Source organism: Cygnus atratus, chromosome 5, assembly GCF_013377495.2.
Source record: "Cygnus atratus isolate AKBS03 ecotype Queensland, Australia chromosome 5, CAtr_DNAZoo_HiC_assembly, whole genome shotgun sequence".
NCBI lineage: Eukaryota > Metazoa > Chordata > Aves > Anseriformes > Anatidae > Cygnus > Cygnus atratus.
In genome coordinates this window covers 53,443,320-53,465,882 of record NC_066366.1, presented here as the reverse complement: position 1 = coordinate 53,465,882, position 22,563 = coordinate 53,443,320, and the positions used below count along the sequence as shown (strand labels likewise).

Here is a 22,563-nt window from a genome sequence, read left to right as displayed (position 1 = left end):
AGTAGGGCATAAATTCTTTCTGATGAAAGTACTGTGAAAAATTAGGGGGTTACATCAGTGCCTAGAAAGTCTTTGCTCCCAAATAAGCAGGAAAATGGGGAAAGATATATAATAATAATTGATTTTACAATTCTCCAGATGAAATCCTAAATAGTAACATCATTAGCAGCCCTACAGGTATGAAGTAAGTTGCTGATCAATCCAAATGAAACAAAATCTTCTTTCTCTACAAATTATATTATAACCTGGACTATTGGCAAAGAATAGTTTTGCACACTTTATTTAGAGTCACTGCTCTATAAATATCTGCTACTTCAGTCGTTGTATTTTGGGGTAACCCTAAATGAAAATTCCTGTGTGAAACCAAACTCTAGACTGTATTTTGTTTTTAATGAGGGTTCTTCCACAAAATGTTCCATTATGGCTAATGAGATATTAGCAACAAATGCACTAGAAAGGACAGATGGGAAGATAGTCAACTGTCTAAATCAGAAGATTTTCAAAGTGCAGTAAACAAATTATTAAGCACAATTCTCTGGCTCAGTGCCAACTTATACTATAGGGAATTGGTCAAAGAGTAGATCATGAAAAGCTTTTCAGGAGCAGCTAAATTCTACAGCTGTGGTCTTTGTTTTTCTAGTACTTTGCAAGAACAGAAGGGGGAATTACGAAAGCGTCTATCGTACACTACCCATAAGCTGGAAATGCTTGAAACGGAATTTGATTCTACACGTCAGTATCTTGAAATAGAATTGAGACGTGCTCAGGAGGAACTTGAAAAAAGTAACTGAAAAAACTGAGAAGGTTAGTAACTAACTTTTTGAAATAAACAGTTTTGAGGAATTTACAAACAGCTATGTTAAAGGCATATGTAAGTAAAAATATAAACATATATTCTCAAACAAATTATTTTGATGACTACACATTGTATTTTCATACTAAATATATATCACATATCTGAACATATATTACATGCCACATAAATTATGTACATATGATATATAAGATATCTTTGTATTGAGAGTAAACATGCAAATAGAAATATATAGGTAGATATATCTATCATATTGTTTATGTGTAAACATCATACATGTGGGGTAGTACTATGTTGCATTACACAAAAGCTATAAACACACTATATATACACATATACTGTATATATGTATATATACAGAAAATATTTTAATGAATTTGGCTGCATATTTTCAGTTGTTAGTCTCCATTGCACTGATAGAATAAAAGGGAATTTGGTCCTTCTTCATTCAAAGCTGAGACAAAGTTTAAATTTATCAGTGATTCTTAATATCCATTCTTTCATTTGTTTGTAAAACTTCTGAACCTACAATTATCCATTTATGCAGAAATGTATTTGCATTTCTTGTGAGACCTTTCCTAAGCTTATGTGGATAATTGAACCATTTGATTTAATTCACTGGATGAGTCAAAACAAAATTCAGAACAAATCGTTCCAGGGCTATACCGAAAGAAATTTTTTTCACACTTTGCAGAAAATGAAAAAAAAAAAAAAAAAAAAAAAAAAAAAACAATGCAAACAAAGCCAGAAATTACAAAATAACTGAGCCAACCAAACAACTCTATGAAAATTTAAAAAATAATTAGCCTGCAAGATCTCAAACAAGGAAACATCCTATTGTGGACTTATACCTTAGGTGTTAGTCTCTAACTGGGAGGCTTCCTAAAACAAGGCCAAAATGAACAGGTGGATGATGATTTTGAAATCTACACATATCCATCATGACCATTGTGGAGGCTTTCTATAACGTTTTCTTGCCAACAATACATATTTTCCCTATCATTTCACTTAGAGTAGACCTATTGAAAGTAACTTTGCTCTTGATGTAGTTTTGTCCCATTACAGCCTTAAGGACAGGGAACGCTAATAGTCTTTTCTCTTGAAACATTATTTCAGGCACAGTCGTCATAATTCCTACATCATGCTTATCAGAGCATCCCACTTTCATTAAAACAAAGGGGCAAAATACAGTCTCTCTAAAAAGACAGTAAGAAGCCTCATATCAACTTCATTGGGCACTGATGATTTAAGTACCCTTCAAAAATCATGTCAGACAGTCTTGGTTTTGCTTATGGCAAAGTCTAGCAATTGTACTTAAACATCAGATTAGTAGAACTCGCTTTCCGATAGTTTAATTGAACATTGTACAGTATTATGAAGAAAACATATTAAAAATTGTTTCAGGCAGGTGATTACTCCCCTGAAGATATATTATAATGGAAGCCAAATTATTTTATGAGGTGAGCTTTAAAAACGTTTCTATTGAGAACAGTAAGGCATACAGCGAGTTGAATGACTAGGTTTCCCAACCTGGGAAAGAATAATGTCGGAAACAAAACTGCCATCCAAAAGCGTGTCAGCAACGTCACAGAGGAAAAACAGTGCGAGAAAAACAAGGAACCAGAATTAGTTTCAATAACATGTTTCTTGCTTTATTCACTGCACAGGGAGATAAATTCAGCCGCTACTAATAAATAAACCCTGTGTAACATGATCCCAGTTGCATACTAGAGAACATTTCTGTTATTAAACTTCCATTATCAAGGAGTGCAGAATTTTTCCTCGAGGCTGAATGGCCATCCTTTTCTACTCCTTTCTGAAAGCCTTTACCCTCTTAACTCATACAGAATGAATGGCATTACTACTAGGCCTCCTCTCTCTAACCCTCACAGGGAGGTCATTTACTTGGCTCCATGGTCAAGTTTTTTGACCCCTCTTTTTCTTTTTGGTCCCAGTGGGATACGGAGCAAGGCAGAGCTGAGTGGTTTTGAAAATATTAACTGTAAAGCATAGCTTCATAGCTTTGGCTCTGAAAACTGACTGAAAATATATTGGGGGTTCATATGCCTCACAGTGATCTCCCTATCTGACGTGACCAGCATGGCTTTTTCAAGTCAATTTTTTAATAATACTCAAATACCAATCTTGGAACCAAAACCTTTCTCCAAAAGTCATGCTGGGTTTCCTGCTCGAGACCACACCCTGGGTGCCAGCTGTGCAAGGTCTCCCTTCCTAGCTTTTACCAGGGAGTACAGTTATTTTAAGACAGTTATTTTAACCTGTACAAATATATTTTCAGTGCAAAGATTAGCACACATGCGTAATTTTTTCACCAAAAGCAAGACATACCATAGATTGAAAGGGTTATCTGAAGAGAAATCCTATGGCTGCGTTAGCTTTCAAATAAATAGGGGGGAAACTCTTGTTTTCATAAGAAAGCCAGTATTACTTGTGATAACAGATAAGGAAGAGGGTTTTTGAACAAGAAGTTATTATTTTAACAGTCACTCTTCAAAGCTAAACTGCACTCTGGTTGAAATTCTCTTCTTTGCAGGTCAGCACAAGCCTGTTTTACTTTAGATATATCTCATGGCTTTAAGAGGGCTTGAAATAGAGTGGAAACAGACTTGTGCAGGCTTTCTCTTCAGTGATGATCTGTAGTCTTAGAGAGAAATGTGGTGTCTGCTGTGTTAGAGCACTGATACATAACATTAAATGTGGTCTAAATACTTCTCAGTAGACCCTAATTTAACTGAGAATCTAAACATGCATTTAATGCATGCACATATATGCATGATGCACATGTACTTGTGGAGGCACATGGGTATCATCTAAGTATATGAATTTAACAACACAAAAAAGCCATAAAAATATAAGTTATCAATTCACATAAAAGGAGCTTATTCTTAAACCATTTTCATGGATTAGTGAAGCTGACCTATTCTTTGTTTTATTTACAAAGACAAATTTACAACATCAAAATGTTTTATACTTCACAAGGTTTTTGTTATCTAGGTGGTTTTTTTTGTTTTTTTTTTTTTTTGTGTTTTTTCCTGTAAACAGGTTTAAGTTACCATTTCCCCATCTGATCATTTCAAATTGGAATTATTTTCCCTACTCCACTTTTATTTCACACTGTTGCCAAAGATTGATTTGATTACTGGGTTCTTTTATCCCTTTAACACTTTCTTCCATATACTTATGGGTCCATTTCTCCTCTTGCCACCCACATTTGCTGACACTTCTTTTGGCAGAGAGGATTTCCAATTTGGGTTTTATATGTGTATGTGCATGTGTATATGTTTGGGTATATGTGAGCGTTTGTGCTTATTTTGACTACCTTTGCATACTGTTCTCAATAGAAACAAATTTTGAAGCTCAGCTTCCTGTATACTGTGGATTTTTGGTTTAGATTTACTGTTTGGATTTGATTTGCCTAGTAGGCAATTTTTTGTAGAAAAAATAAAAAGAAAAAGGAAGCATTGCCAGCCAAGAACGATTATTTAATGGTAACTGATCTTCCAGTCATTCACACCAAGAGAAAAATGGTCTCTGCAGAACCACTGATGCATTGCCACTGTAATAAGCCATATATCCAGGTAGTAATCACTGCTGGTTTTGTTCAAGACATGTAAAGTGAACATTCAATATGTCAACCTTCAGTATCTCCCTTGAGCTCTCCATGTAGATCCATACAGAAGAACAGACTAGGGTACAGAGAGGCTTGAGCTAGAAAAGCCCTGAACCAATATTCTTTCCACTTCTCTTTCATGAATTTTTGCAGATACTTTTGAACTCATGCAAACTTTCACAAAGTTGCAGATGCTAAATTTGACATCAGTTTTACACCATCTCTAGCTGAGCCACAAAATGCTAGAGGCTTGCTACAAAATATATTTAATCTGTTCTATTTTGATTTACTTGAGAAAAGCTGCAGACCATGACTGACGAGACACTAGAGCACCTCTGGTCTCAGCCAGCAGGTTCTATCTTATTTTTACAAATCCTTGTTCCCCACACCATGGCATGCAGTCCAACCAACAACATAAGTACTAGTGCTGAGTAGCTCTCTGCAGACAAAGCCACTTTAAGCCTCCTCACTTCTACTAACTTATCAAAATCATCTCTGCCTTCTCCTTTGCCATGAAAAGATGGGTACAGGGTATCCTGAGATTTCTCTCCGTTGTGTTGACTTTAGCTAAATACCTGCGAAAATGCCAAGTATATCTGCAGCTGCACAAATAAACGTCTATAAAGAAGCTTAGTAGCAAATGCTGCATCTAACAGGAACATGGAGAATGCAGAGATCCATGAACTTCAGCCAATCCTTTAAGACACCTGGACATTTACACAATGGCATTGTGAGAACTTGTGAGTAATGACTGAGCCATAGGTTAGTAAAAGTCTCACAAATTTCCAGCCCATTGAGGTCACCACCTTTGCAAACACCATTTACCATCCATCTTCCTCACAGGGCAGAAATCTCTGTTCAGCAGCTCTGTAAAATATGCAGTACACCAAAATTTTCCCAAGACTAACAATATATATTTGAAATGGCCACCCCAAGCCTGGGCTGAATCTCTGTGCCCCTGGGAGCTTCATCTGTGGGGATGCCCACAAAGCATCTGTCCTCAGCACAGAGCTTTCCTCTCAGAGCTGTGTGGCAGATGTTATGGTATAACTGGGAGCCTTGCAAGAGGCACTGCCAGCCCCTGGCCTGCCCCTGAATGGAGGATTTGGTTTATGCAACTGGAAAGAAAATCTCCATGGCAACAGAAGGAGGGAGAGACCTGAACTGTCACTGCAAGGAAGGGGTGGGATGGACCCCTCCATTCGTAACCATGGCATGGGCTGAATGCACATCTCAGTTCTGATTTCAGCAGCCACTCCTATCCACAGGATAAATCAAAGGTAATTCTTTAATTCCAATCCCTTGCTGGTCATTGTGGAAACTAAATCCAGGTTCAGGCTTCTCACACAAAGTGGCTTTGTGCTGAATGAATGTGTATTACGTCTGAGTTCGCTCTTATACAATTCTCTAGAACATTGCCTAAAATCAACTTACCCCTTAAAATACCTCGACCTATTGACCTAACATTCTCAGTGCAAATATTTAGATGCATTCAGACAAACTTTTTACAGCTGAACTTCTAACATTGGCTTTACATTTATTATACACCCTGCTGAAATGGTATGTACCAACAAAAACAAGGAGCTACCCTCTTTATCTTCTGTGGACAGAAAGGCACAGCTACTACTGAAATAGGAAGGCTTTTCCCATAGGCTATGCAGTTTGCTCACAACAGTACTGAGGTTACAATCCAAGGAACCTAAAGATGTACAGACAAACTTTTCTTTGTTGTATTGCTCTGGAATAAGCAGGGAAGCTTCATTTTGTGAGTCCATTAAATCCCTCAGTGCTGATGAAAATAAGTACACACCTTTTCCAGGCCACGCTATCTAAATTTATTTGCTGGAAAAAATAAGATGTGTTGCTGAGGTTCAAGGAGGTGCAATTCCTTGAACTTTTGTCAAAAGAGTATTCTCTTCTAAGTCATGTGGAATTGCCTGCATGTTGCTTTTACTGCAGTCATTAGGTTTCTGCTGCAATTCTCCATATTAAGAGAGCCTGGTAATTCTCTTTCTGTAGTGTCTAAGTAGAAAGCTCATGTCTTCTGCCTGATGTGTTATTCCTGAGCCTGATGAAAAACTACAATGCCTTTGTGCAAGTTATGAAGCTGTGATGCATGTCTGCACACAAGTGCAGAACAGCAAACACATTTTCACTTCTTGATGGAAGTTGCCACTAAATATAGTAAGCAAAAATTACAAAGAAGTTTGCTTAGGAAGTAAGTGGTAATTATCTTTCAAAGGCAACCACTGACTGGCAACAGGAGTGATAAGAAAATAGATTTCAAGTAGTGTAAAGCCAAGGTTTTGTACTGATGTGAAAATTACAGGTGAAAAAACAACACAAAGAACAATACATGAAATTACATGATATCATCTTTGTTTTAGGATACAAAACAATTACCTAGCCTTACAAAGAATTAATCAGGATCTGGAAGATAAACTTTACAGAATGGTAAGTTATCATAAGTGAACTTTTTTTTTTTTTTTTTAAATATCAAATGTGTTTTTATGGTTCTTAAATCCTAGGACAAACATACATACTCCAAATGCATTATGCTTAAAAAAATGATATATGGCTTTATCAATATCACATTCCAGAGCCCAAGCTGTGTAAGATGGTATGTCTCCATTAATTTAAATGGAGGTTGCATTTGCTGATGATCTGGCTGAGTAAATTGTAGCTTTAAAATAATTCTCATTAATTTAGTTAATAACTTTGTGGGTTTTAAATATTTATGTTTTCATTAAGTAACAAATTTAAATAAGGTAATTCAACGTTTTCTCATGCTTCTTAGATACTTTCACACAGATTTTATTAAGTGATTTAATATAGCTTGGATAGCCTGACTTTTATACGCTGTCATAACTACCAATCTCAGAATATTAATTTCCAATCTGCATGTATCTGCAACTACAATGTCAATGTCACTGTCACAAGCCAATTAGTAACCAAGCGAGGAAATCAGTGCACCATTTATTGTCTCCACTTTTAGGGAAAATATTACAAGACACAGCACCACTTGTTCAAAATGGATTGAAGATGTTAAAGAGAAATGGCAATGTCTTTAATGCCGTGGCTCATTACTAATGCTACTGGGGCATCATCATTGCTAGGAGAAAAGTTAGAGAGAAATGTACGGGTAATGTTTAAAGAGGAAAACAAACAATTATTTTGATTTGAAAATCTTCAGGTCATGAACACAACCCGAGAAGCTTCCTCTCCTAGATCAGTACGATCGGTCATTCCTGCTCTCCTTGCTGCCCAGCCCCAAAACTGGCATGTCCCAAGCCAGAACAGTGCACAGCCATGAACTTACAGGATATATGTCCAGGCAGAGTCCTGACATACTGCTCTAAGGATGCTACATTAAGCCTACATTTTACATAGGTCTCATACATAACATTTGCATGGGTGGGCTGCTTGAAGTGAGAGCAACAGATTATTGTGCTTTGAAAATAAGTAGGGACCTTGGCAACATACTCGAGAGACACCACCCTTTACAAAGGAACTGGAAAGAAATTTTTGAAAATGTCATTATTCTTATCTCAAGAGTCTGTTTAAATAGCTGGCAATGAATGAAGTACTGATGCTTTTGTAGCTGGCTAACAACAGGGTAAAGTTTCAGCTGGGTTAGAGCTGATTTTTTTTTTTTTTTTTACATACAAGCATAAAAACATTTGATCTTATGTTGTTTTTTTTCTCCACTCTTGTTACATTCCTTTTCCTTTTATCCAAATCACTTCAGGAATTTATCTTCTTCTTTGGCCTAATATTTATTACATATATGCTACAAAAGAGAAATAAAGTAACTGCATTCTGACTGGTAAAAGAAATAACAATTTATATATATATATTTAAAAAAAAAAAAAAAGAAAGAAAGAAAGAAAGAAAGGACTCCAGGAAATCCATGCTTTTTTAACAGGCACTTCAGATCAAAGCAAAGAATTTTTAAACTGCTGTTTCAGCATCCACTTAAAACCCAGAGCAAAGATTTCAGGAAGAAGCAAGACTGCTTCCACGGAGCACTGTACCTTTCTTTATCCCATTAGTATGACAATCATCGAAGGCAGCTTCAGAGGCTTGAAGAAGATCAACGAGGCTCTGTATACTACTTAAATTCAGACTGCTTTGCCTTCTGAAACACTGAAACTAAAGACACAAAATAAAACCAAACAAAAAATCAGATGGAAATTCTACTTAAAACAAAAAAAAAGTGCAAGAAATAGTACCATACTGGGAAAAAATAGAAAAAGAAAAAAAAAACAACAGTACTAACAGTACTAAATTGTTTGATCTTCAGGTTATTTCAAAAACTGTCAATACTTCATAGCAAGTTGGATTAAATAACAGCTGGTCTGGCTAGTCAACAGCTTATGGTGGACTGTGCTCTTGGATACCTTTCTCTCCCTTTCCTATTTAAGAGGAGCAGCTGTGTTTATTTTTTTGGTCTAATTTATTCAGTTTGACATTCGAAAATCAAAAGTCTTTGATTTCTCTACCTTTATGCAAATCCAAATACATAAACCACATATTTATTTTCTCCCTATCTCCCTTTCCCCATCTCTCTGTGTATATGTATGTGTGTATATATGCACATGTGTACACTCAGATTCTTACACAAGTTTTGACCATTTAATGTGTCAAAAGTAATAGGGAAAAGAAGATGTCCACCTTGGCTCTCCCTGCCTGAGGGTGACCTGGGATGCTCCCAGGAGAACCCTTTCTCCCTGCCTTTACAGGTGATCCCTTTCAGAATTCCCCTTTCCCAGGGGCTGGCCCCAGCTCATCATAACTAATCTGGGACTCCACCCTGGCCTCCTTCTTCTAATGATTTTTGGATGCCCTGAATGTTAAAGCTTTTTTTTTTTTTTTTTTGCCTGTTATTGGGATAAGGGGTGTAAAAAATAATCATTAATTCATCAGCAGTCACAGAAAAGAAGCTGAAGTAGCAGTTATTTTTCTTCTAGGCTCTGCTTCCTTTTGAGTGCTAACCTATAAAATATTTAAAAATATTTGAAAGCACACTTCTGATCACAGCAAATGTTATCCAATTGAAACCTCTGTCACATCAGAACTCTAAATAAAAATATAAACCAGAGTGTCTGTGTTGGCTAAGGACTAAAAAATGCAACCTTGAAATCAGTGGAGAGTTTGCTGTATTAAATTGGACAAGACTAAATAGATGACACCATAGAGGCAAAAAACTAAGACTCTGCTGTCACTACTTGTATAAACTTCTGTTGCTAAACACAGCCACAGTCTTTAAGTGGAGAAGATTTGTTTGGTCCTGTAAGCACTGGTGAAGCTGGGGAATATGCGAACTGTCCTTAAATAATTAAGCTTTATAATTCTTTTTTTTTTCTTTTATGTTGTAACAACAGACTAAGCAGAGTCCTTAAATTTTGTACTGTGATTCTATCACAGAACTATTGAATTAAAGAACTTTTTTTTCTTATCTAATTGCAGTTGTTACCAGTATTCTTTACTTTCCCTGATGCCGGTCTTAGTTTCCTGAAGATGCTCTGCCATGGTCTTGCTGGTCACAAACAGCATTTGCAAGTAGATTATACAAGCCCTCACAAACACACATTAAGAAATCTTTATATAATCTCAATTTAACTGTATTCTGCATATGATCCTCACTTATTTTAAAAATATTCTGAAGTTTTAAGGTCTTCTGTTGTAGCTAGATCTGTGTTTTACCTCTAAAGCTATAAACCACATTTTAATGGTGTTTACATTTGGAAGAACTAATAGATACCTAATAATAGCTGCTTAATAAATCTAAATGATAATGAAAATCACACCCATTTCTCCTCCTCCATTTGCATTTTGAATGTTCTTGAAAATCTGATTCCAGAAATCCAGCTGCAAATTGCTCATGAGACCTTATTCCCCAGAAAGACCTTAAAATACCTCTCTTGTATCTAGGAAGTTTGGCAGACTCCTACATTGTATAAGATTAGTTCTGGTGCCAAGTCCTTCAAGAAGGCAAAACTTACACCTCTGTTTGGTCTAAAAGTCATGCTATCTGCACAGACAGCAATGGAGATGGACAGAGAAGGGGAACAGGGGGAAGAAACTGTGCCGTCTGATCGTCTGATGATCTGGGAACTATCTAGAACACACACACTTTGTAAACCCTTACTCCCATTACTCCTTGGTCTGCCGACCCATCTCCAGGAAGCCTGCCACCAAACCAACACCTTGATGTGTTGGTACAAAGAACCTCATGTTCTTCAAAGTGTCATCGCCAGGTCAGTTGGGTTTGGTTGCTGTTTTTAAGGATATATATATATATATATATCTTCTCTCTCAGCACTGGTTCAGGACCTCTTGACACTGTAAACAATAGTGAGTACTGTCAGACACCAGGGACATCATGACTGGACTCCTATGCTCAGCAGCACAGGAGCTGCTGGGCACCAGCCCCACCAGGCCCAGCCAGCAGGGCTTCAGTTCCTTCTGTGCAAAACCAGCATCATCCTTCTGCACACCATGCATACTATATGTTACCATCTGTCAAAATTAAAACTGTTACACCACATAAATGCCTGATTTTTCATTCATGTTGAGCCAGGCTGGGGGGTGTAAGTTGGAAGAAATTATTATATAAACTAGCAGTAAAGAGGGATTTGCATTAAGGACTATCAGGTCTGAAACGCTACAATATCTGAGCACTGTGCTGATTTCTATCCTGTTTCTTCCTCTGCCATTGAGTTAGAGGAGGACTAAAAGGTACAGCAAATACTTTATGTTATTAACAGTTATTTATCCAGCTCTTGAATATCTGGGGCTTTCCACTCTGCTGGCCATATGTACCCAAGCATCTCCAGCTAAGGAAATTCAAAGATGAATTAAATATGAGCTGAGTAATTTTCAGCCATGCTCTGAAGCTTTGTGTCAGGGAATTGTCATTTTAAAGTAAGCAAAGTCCTGGATGTCCAGGCCAGGAAGGCAGAGAATATGAAATGGGAAGGAATTTGATGAACAACTCCAGTCAGGCATTAAAACCACCTGGCTACCAGGGTGAGCCCAGTGCCTTGACTTTGGAGTTTAAACCTTTCACTAGACTGTCTGAGTTTCTCATGACAGCTATCAGTGACTCCCTAAAATAGTTTAAACCATAACCGAATGATGATAACAATGGAAAAAAAGTCTGCCTATTTCTGTGCAAACCTAAGGAAAGTAGAAGCCCAGCATATTTGGCTTCCTGCAAGAGGATGACAACTTTGACAATGACTTTGAACACACTGATTTAAAGTACATCTTTTTTGGTTTAGTTCCTTTATGAAAAATATCTTGTGGATCTCCCTCCCCCCACCCCAACCCCCAATATGTCCCATGAAAAAGAAGCAGAGATGACCTAAATATACTTAAAAGCATTTGCATCCCAAAGACAAGAAAAGTTTAGAGTCAGCTCAACCTGACAGGCTCATTTACTCACATTCAGTGAAGACAGCTGTGAATTTCAAGAGAAATTTATACTGGTTGGTTAGCTGAGGCAGAATCCAGAGAAGGTCTGTGCTTTGTGGACTAAAACAACTGCAAAACAACATTTCTAAGGAAGGAAGTGACCATATATGCTACAAAAACACGTCATTTATAAAAATAGTGGTTGAAAAAATGCATTTCTAAGAGGTCTTTAGCTTTCATCTTTTTATGCTTACAGGCATTTTGCATTAAATATCTTCTCCATCTCTCACTAATTCTTTTCACATTAATTTTCCAGGTTAAAAAAAAAAAAAAGCCAGATAGGCTATAAGACCAGCCTTTTAAACCCACACACATTAACACCCATAGCAACTACACAGACTCAAACTAAGTAGATCTGTCAGTTTTGCAGCCTTGTATAAACTGGGGGAACAGCTGTGCCTCACACAAGCACAGTCATGCACACAGGCTTACAGGCATCCTCCGTCCTTTCTCCAACACTCTCTGAATGGAGATTCACTTCCTGTGAGAACTGGCCTCTTCTTAGTTAATGTACATAAGCACAATATCATGAAAGACTGTTCTGGAAACTCTTTCCTTTTTCTGAAACCATAGAGTTATTCTGCTATGTCTTTCCCTCTTAGTAGGATGTCTTCCACAAGCACTGGCAACCTAGGGGAGCTGTAAAGTGACAAAGGACACTCCTCACCTCCAATATCTTCTTTGTTTAATGATGACAGAGCTCCAGAGCTTTTTACTTCTCAACATGTCTTACCTCTTGGCACCCCCTTATGCATTTCTGATATCTGAACTTTTAAATAATATTTTTCTTCATCCCAATCTCCACGGTTCAGTCTCTACCTGTCAGGACATTCCCAGAGCTACCCTCTTGGCCAGATAAGAATAGAAAAAGCTGTTGTTTTCAAAGTAACTGAAAAGAATAAAATATAAATAATAATAATAAATAATAATAATAACAATAATAAAATCTGGGACTTGGTATCCTTGACCTCTGCCTTTCTTATAGTGCTTTAGCCCTTGTGATTATCTGTCAGTTCATCACCAGGAAAGGGAAAGAGAACAAGTAAGAGTAAGCCTGAAAAGGTACAGTGTGGTAGGCACCCCACACATCAAAGTCTTTCATGAAAGCATCTATGAACGTGGAAGACAAAGTGCAGGAGAGTGAAGGGTCTTGGCCAAGGTCATCAGCAAGGAAAATTGTTCATCAAAGAGCAAATTTCCAAATAACTCCCAAGTCTTCTCTACCCAAATCTAGTGTCTCCAAAAATGATCAAAACACATGTTAGGTTCTCTTCAATCTAATTTCTGATGCCAGCTACATATATCCTGTTTACAACATAAATAGAAAATATCAAAGACAGAGTTCATCAGAAGAGAGAGAGAGAGAGAGAGAGTATTGGCCCATCTAGACCAGCTTCACCTAGAAAGTTGCTGTCATCTGTTTCTATAATCTATTTTATTTCAAAATAAAGAAAAGTACCTTTATGAAATAGTAGAGCAGATACAGAACTTAAGACCATGTCATTTATAATGTACAGGAGGGAATGCAGAATTAATTCACATAAGATAATGACTTTTGTGGAGAGAAAATGAAAAGAGGGGGGAGAGAGGAAGACTGATTTGTATACTCTCTTGTTCTATTTGGATCCCTCATGCTCACTGAACTGTACTTTCAGCATATGGGATCATCAACATCGTAAGACCTTGTATCACTTTTACCACACATGGCTTGTACCTCAAGCAGAGTCCTCTTTGCTCAAAAGAGTTGTAAACTTTTTTTTTCTTCAGAAACACGCATCTCTTCTTTCAATCTGCTGCACTAACACAGCATCAGAAGGTACTATTACATTTACTTCAGAAAATTACAATCAATCAAGACCACCTCTTGTCCCTCCAAACATAATTTATTTAGCATTTTGTTTTCCAGTAGGGCTATTCTGGAAAGACATGCCACTGATGTGAAATGTGGGAGACACACAGACAGACTATAAGCATGTTTTGTCAGCTTCAGCTGAATTACTAGCAGAAAGAGCACAGAGTGGGAAGCTGACTACCCAGCTTAGAAAGGCTCTTGAGAAGCTGATAGGTATATTTTTTTCAAGCATAAATGCAATACTGGGGAGGATGATGGCAAGTGAAACCACACCTCTGGCTTCCAACAAGTAGGCCACATTACCAGTGAGGTTAGACAGTGAGCTGATTGTGTTCAATTATAAACAGCTGACCCTAAGCACAGCTGATTCCCTAAAGAACTGGTCCTAAGTTAACAAGATCAAACAGATCAGACAGATAAACAGCAAATAAACTTTTAGCCACAGATGATATCTAGTGCCTGGAGTAAAATCCTGACCAAATGAAAGAAATACAGTGGGATAAGTCAGGGTTACAGGGTACAGATGTGCTGCTCTTAACTTCATCTGTGCAACCACTTGTGCAGAGACTCATCCTGTGGAGAAATTGCAAAGCAACTGCTACTGAGCAGCCAGCTAGTTCCTGCTTAGGGGAGTAATCAGGAAGTGCAGTAATACCCCCTTCATCCATATTTTATATTGAAGTCCATATATAAGCAGAACCCAGGCCAGGAATGACAGGACCCTTCCCCAGAATAGGGCCAGGCTACATTCATTTAATTTAGATAAACAAAGTGTCGCTGTTTATACTAATTTTTCTGTTCAGATTTCCATTCCAAATGATCTGGATAAGAGGTGAGAAGTGCCTTTTCCTTTAGCTCATGTAACATGGGGCATTCATCGAACTGAAAGTCTCAGATATATTTCCAGATGGCACTGTCACCTCTAGCAGGAGGAGCAGATTTAAGCAGTTCTTTTTACATGGTGTAGGTTGGTCTTATTTCAAAGAAGGAGCAAATTGATTCAGCTGTCAGTGATAAGTAGTATAAATTGGTGTACCCTGATCAGAATGGCTATGTTCCTATTGACCTCAGTCAATGCATGCCTGTCCACATGAAGAAACTTTAGACTAACACTAGTACTTTTTATAGTAGGAAGGTAAATAATCATCCTGCATATATCTGACAAATCATTTGCAATTAAAAGCATGTCTTTGCTTCAGAAACAGCACCTTGACAGCAGTTTTCTAACCACATTTCTTTCTGTGATACTTTATTAATTATACACCAGTGCTGGATTTTTTTTTCTTGTACCGCTATGGAATTACATTTCAAGACTGTGACATGGGGTAGTCAAGGAAACAAATCTTTATAAGACCTCTCCAAGTACAAGGTTGAATATAATATTAAGAGCAAATCATTCTTCCAGTGAAATGTCATAGAGCATGGAGATCAAAATCCTCAGACAAATCACTATAGCCCCACAGTGTTATCTTTAATAATATTATTCTATTTGGAAATCAAGAAGAGATATCAGACTCTGCCACGGGTCATTTTTTAATCAGCAGCCAGTGATGTTTATTAAAAAAAGATAAATTCTATAATTTAACTCTGCCGGACAAATTAGATCAGGCCAGTAATTTAAACTTGAGGCATTACATCGTTTATCAGAGAAAAAGATGCTGCTTCATTCCATAGCTCTGTTTTGCAGAATAAATACTTTAAAGTGTTAAGGACACAGGAGATACACTGGTAACACATATCCAGTTCCTCTTATCTATCATAAAATAAATGTCAAACTTGAACATCCCGCTATGAATTCTATTCCACTATTTTTATTCTATCCAAAGGTCCAAAGCAGTCAGAAAACAAAAAGTGTTAGAAAAGTGAACATCTGTATGTCTAAACTCTACCCTCCTCCTCCAACTCTTTTAGTACAGGGGCAACATGGATCACAACAATTTCATCTGACAATCTCTTTCTTACCAAATTCCTTTCTTGCTGTGCCTTTCCCTTGGTATGTCTACCTGAAAGCTATCTCCAACTAAAAAAATAAATAAATAAAAATCTCCCTCATTCAAGCCAGGTTTGTGACTTGGAATCCCCTTGGTCCTGAAGTCACATCCTGGAAACACGTGACCCTGTATACACAAGCACATCAGAGTGTCCCTGTAAAGTATCTCCTCTTCTTCTTTTCTGTGAACTCTTAACTATGTCTCGGCATTTTCTATGTCTTCTCTCTGATAGCATTGTTCAATTCTGCATCATCAAACAAAATAGCAAGGAACAGGTAAAAGCAAGTTAATATTCCTAAGCAATGGGACTCTCTCCTTTCTCCATAAAGGAGTTTGAGATGTTTGTCTGAAAGAGCTTGCTAGTCATGTGGTATGCAAATTTCACTATCTGCTGTGTAAATCTGATGGATTTTCTTAAACCTGTTTCTTTCCTAACCATATTTTTCAGCCTTGTTGCCTCTATACACTTATTAATTATTGCAAAAGATACGTATGGAAAAATACATCCCTTTTGGGATTTTTGGAAGTCAGGAATATCCAAAACATTCACAATGTGACTGTATTTTTTCAATGGGCTTAAATTAACTAAATTCTTACTTTTAACTATTCTTCCCCAATGCACCATAGTATAATCTGGCATGAGAAGGATTAGAAAAGACTTGATTTAATTATATGCTCTGTCTGAGCAAATACAATTCAATTAGGAAGATGTGATTATTGAATTCAAAATGCATTAGCATGCATCAATCAGCTGTATGAGCTTTAAATTAATAAATAGTTCTTTTACACTTACCTAACTACTAGACAGAGAATCAGAATTAAAACCTCTAATAAAATTTTCCCGAGTCTCTCAATGCAGGGTTTAAAGCATAATTTACTGAATGGATTTTGTACACCAGCTGCAGTAAGACCAATGAAGATTGTTCCAATGTTGGGTGATGTCAGAGTAGTAACTGATTCTGTTTTGTCACAATATGTGGTCTTCTGTGTTTCAGGTCTAACTGAAGAGAGCACAGACAGGCACACTGAGGGTTTTTTTTTTGTGTGTCATAATTACCTGACACTTAAAGGTTTCTTTCAAAACTTCTATACTTTCCTGCTTAAACATTTTAGGAATTTTTCTCTCAAATTTTCCTGTAAGGATACAGAGAGATATCAAGAAATACAGTGCATGCATAGGCAAAGGATTTCAAGTAAAATAAATCTTCAGTTTTTATAGAAGATGCCAGGAAAGCAAATTAAATGCCATCAGAGATATCTAAGTTATCAAGCAAAGACAGATTTAATTCCTTCTAATAGGGATCACCTGTTCAATACCCAACTCAAGATACTAATGAGATGTGTCTCAATAAGGAATATGGTTTGTCAGGTCTCCTAAAACAGTCTAATAAGGAAATGGAGAGTGCAAAATATGGCCATGTCAACCTGCTGCACTAAGGTTTCCCATCTGTAAAGCTCAAGTCATCTGTCTTCATGGGGCTGACTTGACTATTAAGCTGAGAGAGCAAAACCATTCCCTGGAGCCACCCCAGGAGTGGCATTGCCTCTGTCCCTGGCTGCAGTCAGGAAGAGCCCACCCCATCAGTGGTGTTTTTGCTAGACAGCAGGACAGATACCATGTACACTCCTGTTTTTTTTTCCAGCTACATATTTCTTCTTAGAAGATGTGCACTCGGGAAGAAAATAGTCTATAGACAGGAGAGATGCTAGCAGCCCTGCCATATACTCACACCAAGGACAGTGGCTGTCTCCTCCTCCTTTTCCGGGGCAGCTACAGAATTATCTCCTTGTTAGACCCCTCCCCAGTAGCTGCTGTGTTCCTCTGTGAATTATCATACTCTTACAGTAATCTATCTACATCTCAGGGTTCCCAGTTAAAGTGATGCAGGAGCTCAGTAAATATAACATCAAGGGAAGAAAGTTAATTTGAACAAGACTCATTTTCCTCCATGGTGACTCACATAATTGGCTTTATCTGCTGCAATGAGATTTTGATAAACCCTCACTACATGGTCTTGCCCAGCTTTCCATTGCTCAACTTCCAGGAATTTGTCTTCTGGGTAAATAGCCAGAGCTGAAGAATAAAGAGTGACAACATATTCCATGAGGAAGGGGAATTATAGACCAGAAGCCCTTTTGGAAGAGAGTGCTGAAGGAGCATGGATCTGCCTGCTTCTTCAAACATTATATCTATATATACACCCTTCTTTAAGCTGATTTAACACAATTATAGAGGCCCAGAGATCAGAATGAAAAAGTTTACTGGCAGTTTCCTCAAAGGGGCTAACGCCTAACTAGCTTCATTTTCTTCAACAGAAGAGTTCCCAGTGACTGCTGAAAGACAGGAGCCATCCATGTAATTCCTGGTCAGAGACCTCTTCCTCTCCTACAAGTAGAACAGAATAAAAAGCAGGATGCCCAGGAAGAGAGATGCTAACCAGGCAAATGAACTGAGATAAGAGATTTGGGCTCTGAGGAGTGCTGATCCATTTACTATGTGGAAGAGAAGCTGTCTGGTTTAGCTGTCCTCTGCTAAAGCAACTAGGAAAGTACAATATGTGGAAGTGGCCAGTTATACCAGCCAGGCATCAACCTAAATAAAACAAAAATAAAATTAAAAAAAAAAAATCAAGGTGTCAAGGATAAAACTAACCAAGTCACCAAGGGGTATGAAAAGAGACTCTCTAGCTGCTCTGCTAGTTCTAGCTGCTCTTCTAGTTCCTAGAAGAACTGGAAGTTTTCATGCAACGCATGTGTATTGTTGTCAGACAGTCTGACTGAAGTTACAGAAAAGACTTTCGTGGCTAAAATATTTAAATCAGCTTGTTTAGGACAGATCAAGTGGATTGCAGGACTTGGGAATGGCACTCTGTATTGTGCCTAGCAACTCTAAATAAGTAGTCTTGAATATTTTTGAATTATTAATAGAAGGCAGAGGCAGATCACATGCTGGTCTGTGCAGCTACAGACCACCACACTGCAACAGAGAAGGAGGTGAACAGCATCTCTATACATTGCTATTTGTAGCACGCAAGAAAAAGAATGCTGTCATCTTTAGCTTTAACAACCTATGCTGATGATAGTTTACAGCCAGTACTCTTTAGAATTGGTTACAAAAATTTATAATGAAAATTTCCTAATTATGAAAATGCTGCGTTAAAGAGATTCTCTCTTTACCTTTATTATGATAAATACAAAGAATGATCTTTGAACTGAAATGAATTGTAGCTTAAGGGTAAGAGATCGTGAATGTATTGCATTTGATATTTGTACACAGAATAAAATGCAATCCAACAATGTATGTATTCAATGCAAAAAGAGAAAAGTGAATCTCACAAAATTGATAATTATTTTGAGCCAAACCATCTGGGAGAAAAGATTTTAAATATTTACCAGTCACCATTCACATTGTTTTGCTAAAGACAGATCTCATGTTTAGGAATAAAATAAAAGAAAGTTGCGGTTAAAAACCTTGAAACTAAGAATTGCTATGTAAAATAGAAAATGTACGGGTAGCAAGTGTAATGAAGAACTGATAGCAGTCAATACCAATTATAAGCCCTGAAATATAGAGAATAGATAAAGGAAGAATAACGATACAGGAAAAGAATTTATAGGTTATTGGATGTAATGATGCATCTGAAGTTCATATAACTTGTAGAAATTTAAATGGCTCTGTTATTTTATCTACCAGGCATGGTAGAGTGTGCATTGACTATAGTACTCTATTGAAGAAGTCTATGATCTTTTTTGTATTCAGGTTAAGATGTTTTTCCATTATGAGATGACAAAATATTTTGTATTTTGTCAGCAACCAAGGACAATATTAAACACAGATACTGAAAATGGATGGTTTTAAATCAACAACTTTTTACAAACACGGTATCAGGTTTTGAAACTGCCATATCAAACAAGCATTTGAGGTTTAAAATGTATAACTAACAAATCTAAGAACCATGGAGAATTGCCAGAAGACTGGAAGAAAACTAATATGCCACTATATAAAAGAAATGAAATGGAATGAGCAGTGAACTAGAGGACTTCAGATTTTTTTTTTTCCCCAAGAGCCGCATACTAGATTTTTTCCCCTTACTCTCAGTCACTTACTAGATTTTCAACAAAGTTAATACAAGCATGACTGTGAGACAAAAGGTGTGCAAAAGGTCACCTACCTTTCTAAAATTAAGTATAAGAGCTCAGCTAGTCCTCAGGTTCCTCTAGTCAAATAAAAGAAACATCTCTACAGTGTCATCTTAAAACAGGTGTCTAAGCACCTAAGCATAAATGCTCTTTGGACACATCTCTTCCACTGACTGGGGACTAGAAAAGCAGCTTTATCCAGTGCCTTACTCCTAGATGGTGAGATGAGGTCAAGTTATGTGAGATGAATACTGTCTTCCTGTGTCTGTGATAATACTCTATCATTCAAACCTATGAATCCCTTCCTGTTCACCCTGGATATCTGTGTTGCTTCTTTTGTGCTCTCGAGGAGTAATACACTTAAGCTGATCCTTTCTTAAGAAGAAAAGAGACTGAAGACTTTGAAGATTTAAGTACAGCAGATAAATCCAGTTCACAGTCCAATGTGTTAAAAAGTTGTGCCATGAAAATCGATTTTCTTGAAAACAATGTATTAAGCTGGGAAAAATATCAGAACAGCTATTAAAAACAAGTCAAGAATAATTACTTAAGCATGCAGAGCCAATGTCAGTAATGATAATATTTTGACGGTATGTTGGGCCAAGAGGACATAGTCCTGAATAACTGACTGCGTGAGTAGCATCCATAAGTATCACTATGTTTAGCAGGGTACTAAATCTCATATTTTACTCTTTTCTAGCTTTGCTGTTTCTTTCATTCCAACAGTGCTTTTTAAAACAAAACAGTTCCTTTACCAAGACTTGAGGGTTATAAAAGCTTTGATTCATTATAAAGGGGAGATCAGGTTTAACTTGAAGTGAACAAAGACTTTGCACAACCTGAAGGGTGTCCCTGTAACTATGGGTTTATAAAGAAAAATCTGATGAGCTCTAAGGGCTTATTTCAGTCTCGCCTAAGGTCTCAGCTGCTGGAGGAAGTCTCAGAGGAAGGTCATCTCTACAAAGCTTCTTTTACAGATTTTCTAAGCCTCTCTACCTACCTCTCTATCTTTACCTGCAATCCTCATTCTACCAAATACACTAATGCCCGCTCAACTTTGTTGCAGCACATTGGGTTTTGAAGAGAATTGCTGGAGCCCTATGCTGTGTGATGTGGTTGTAGTGTGTCCACACATCTTTTCCCATCCTACTCAGCCTCTATCCCCTCCTTCTACATCAATAGCAGATAGTAAAATATTTCTGCAGAGATTTTCAATGCTGCAGAATGGGAAATTCTTGCTCACAAAGTCAAAATTTGCTAACACAATTAGGAGAGACCAAGATTCCCGACCCTGTCTTCTAAATGATTGACTTTCTTAAGTGTTTCTATTTGTGTCATTACATCATTAAGTGAGAATCAAGCAATTATTCACCTGAAGAGAAAGACTGATGAGCTCAGGTTAATAGTGTTAATGTATTCTTCATAGTATAAATGTAATAAATATTTTTAACCATAACTTCATATCCATAGAATTCAATTGCAAAACTCTCTCAGACAGATGTAGGCACCAAAGTCAGCTCTTAGCTGCAACTTGTTCTTGTTGAAAATAACTTAGTAATCAGATGAATACTTCCCTTTGATGAGATCCATGATTTTCTATTAAAAACCCAAACCATCCACACCTCTCCTCATAGAATATGAAGTGCTTCTATTGACACATAGCTTCTATGGGAAATAGCAGGTCAGGGGGCTCTTGGTGGAAGTTTGTTTTGTTTTGACAATACAAGTTGCTTTTATAGACTCAAAAAATCCACAATCTCTTATAAACTTACACCACTTCCTATGATTGAAGAACAACTGTATTTTCACATTCTCCCTAGTTCAGAAATGTATGCTGTATATTTATCCTGGTAATTCATAAGGAAGTGTCATCTATGTAGAAGAAAGCTGATGTTAGAGCATGAGGTGCACAAGAAAAGTTGCCTCAATATGTGGACAGTTAGAGAACAGGACTGGATATCATCCTAGAGAGTATGGTGTGGATACAAAAGCAAAAAAAAATTCTGCTTACAGTGGGCAGGGGAGAGAGAAGGGTATCATGTCAGGGAAAAGTCTTGAGTCCAGAGAGGGGGACTGAACCCAAGAAGTCTTCAGGTGATTGACAGCCTTAATGGGAGCCATCCATCTAAGCCCTTATGAGAGCTTTAATGGGAGATGGTAGTTGGAAAATGACAGTTAGAAAGAAAAGAGGAATGTTTTTTCCACAACCACAGTTTGTCAGTTGGAGGTCTAGTCTCACATGGGAGGGGTGCGATAGATTAGGAAGTAGAAGGAAGTAGAGGAAATCAACAGTAGAAATGAAGAAAGAGCAGAATGGTGTTATAAACTGTTGTCTTTATAGTGAAATGGAACCCTGGAGAATAAGCTGTTTTCATGGATTTTCTGCTACAACTCCTGAAATACAGTCGAACACCTGCACCAAATAAAGGGTGCTGGGGGAATGGAAAATGCACTTTCTTGCTATCTTCTACTTTAATGTGTTTAATAACTGTGTAGCTGACTTCTGCACAGCTTGGCTGTGGCAGCCAGAATTATTTAATACCATAACAGACAAGTTAATTGACAATTTTATAGAAAACATTAACATTGAAAATATACAGATTAGCAAGTTGGGCAACTTTGATACAGGCTGCATTAATCATTTGTATTGCCATTG

The 22,563-nt window shown here is 37.3% G+C and overlaps 1 protein-coding gene across 1 annotated transcript in view; it reads left to right on the top strand.

The window, feature by feature from the left end:
- Nucleotides 1–22,563, top strand: part of BEGAIN (brain enriched guanylate kinase associated) — a 76,582-nt gene that overhangs the window by 14,522 nt on the left and 39,497 nt on the right. Inside the window, exons 4-6 of the mRNA XM_035566844.1 lie at nucleotides 641–783; nucleotides 1,931–2,021; nucleotides 6,833–6,899. Of these exons, the coding sequence (XP_035422737.1) occupies nucleotides 641–783; nucleotides 1,931–2,021; nucleotides 6,833–6,899 (301 nt within the window). The remainder of the gene's footprint in view (nucleotides 1–640; nucleotides 784–1,930; nucleotides 2,022–6,832; nucleotides 6,900–22,563) is intronic.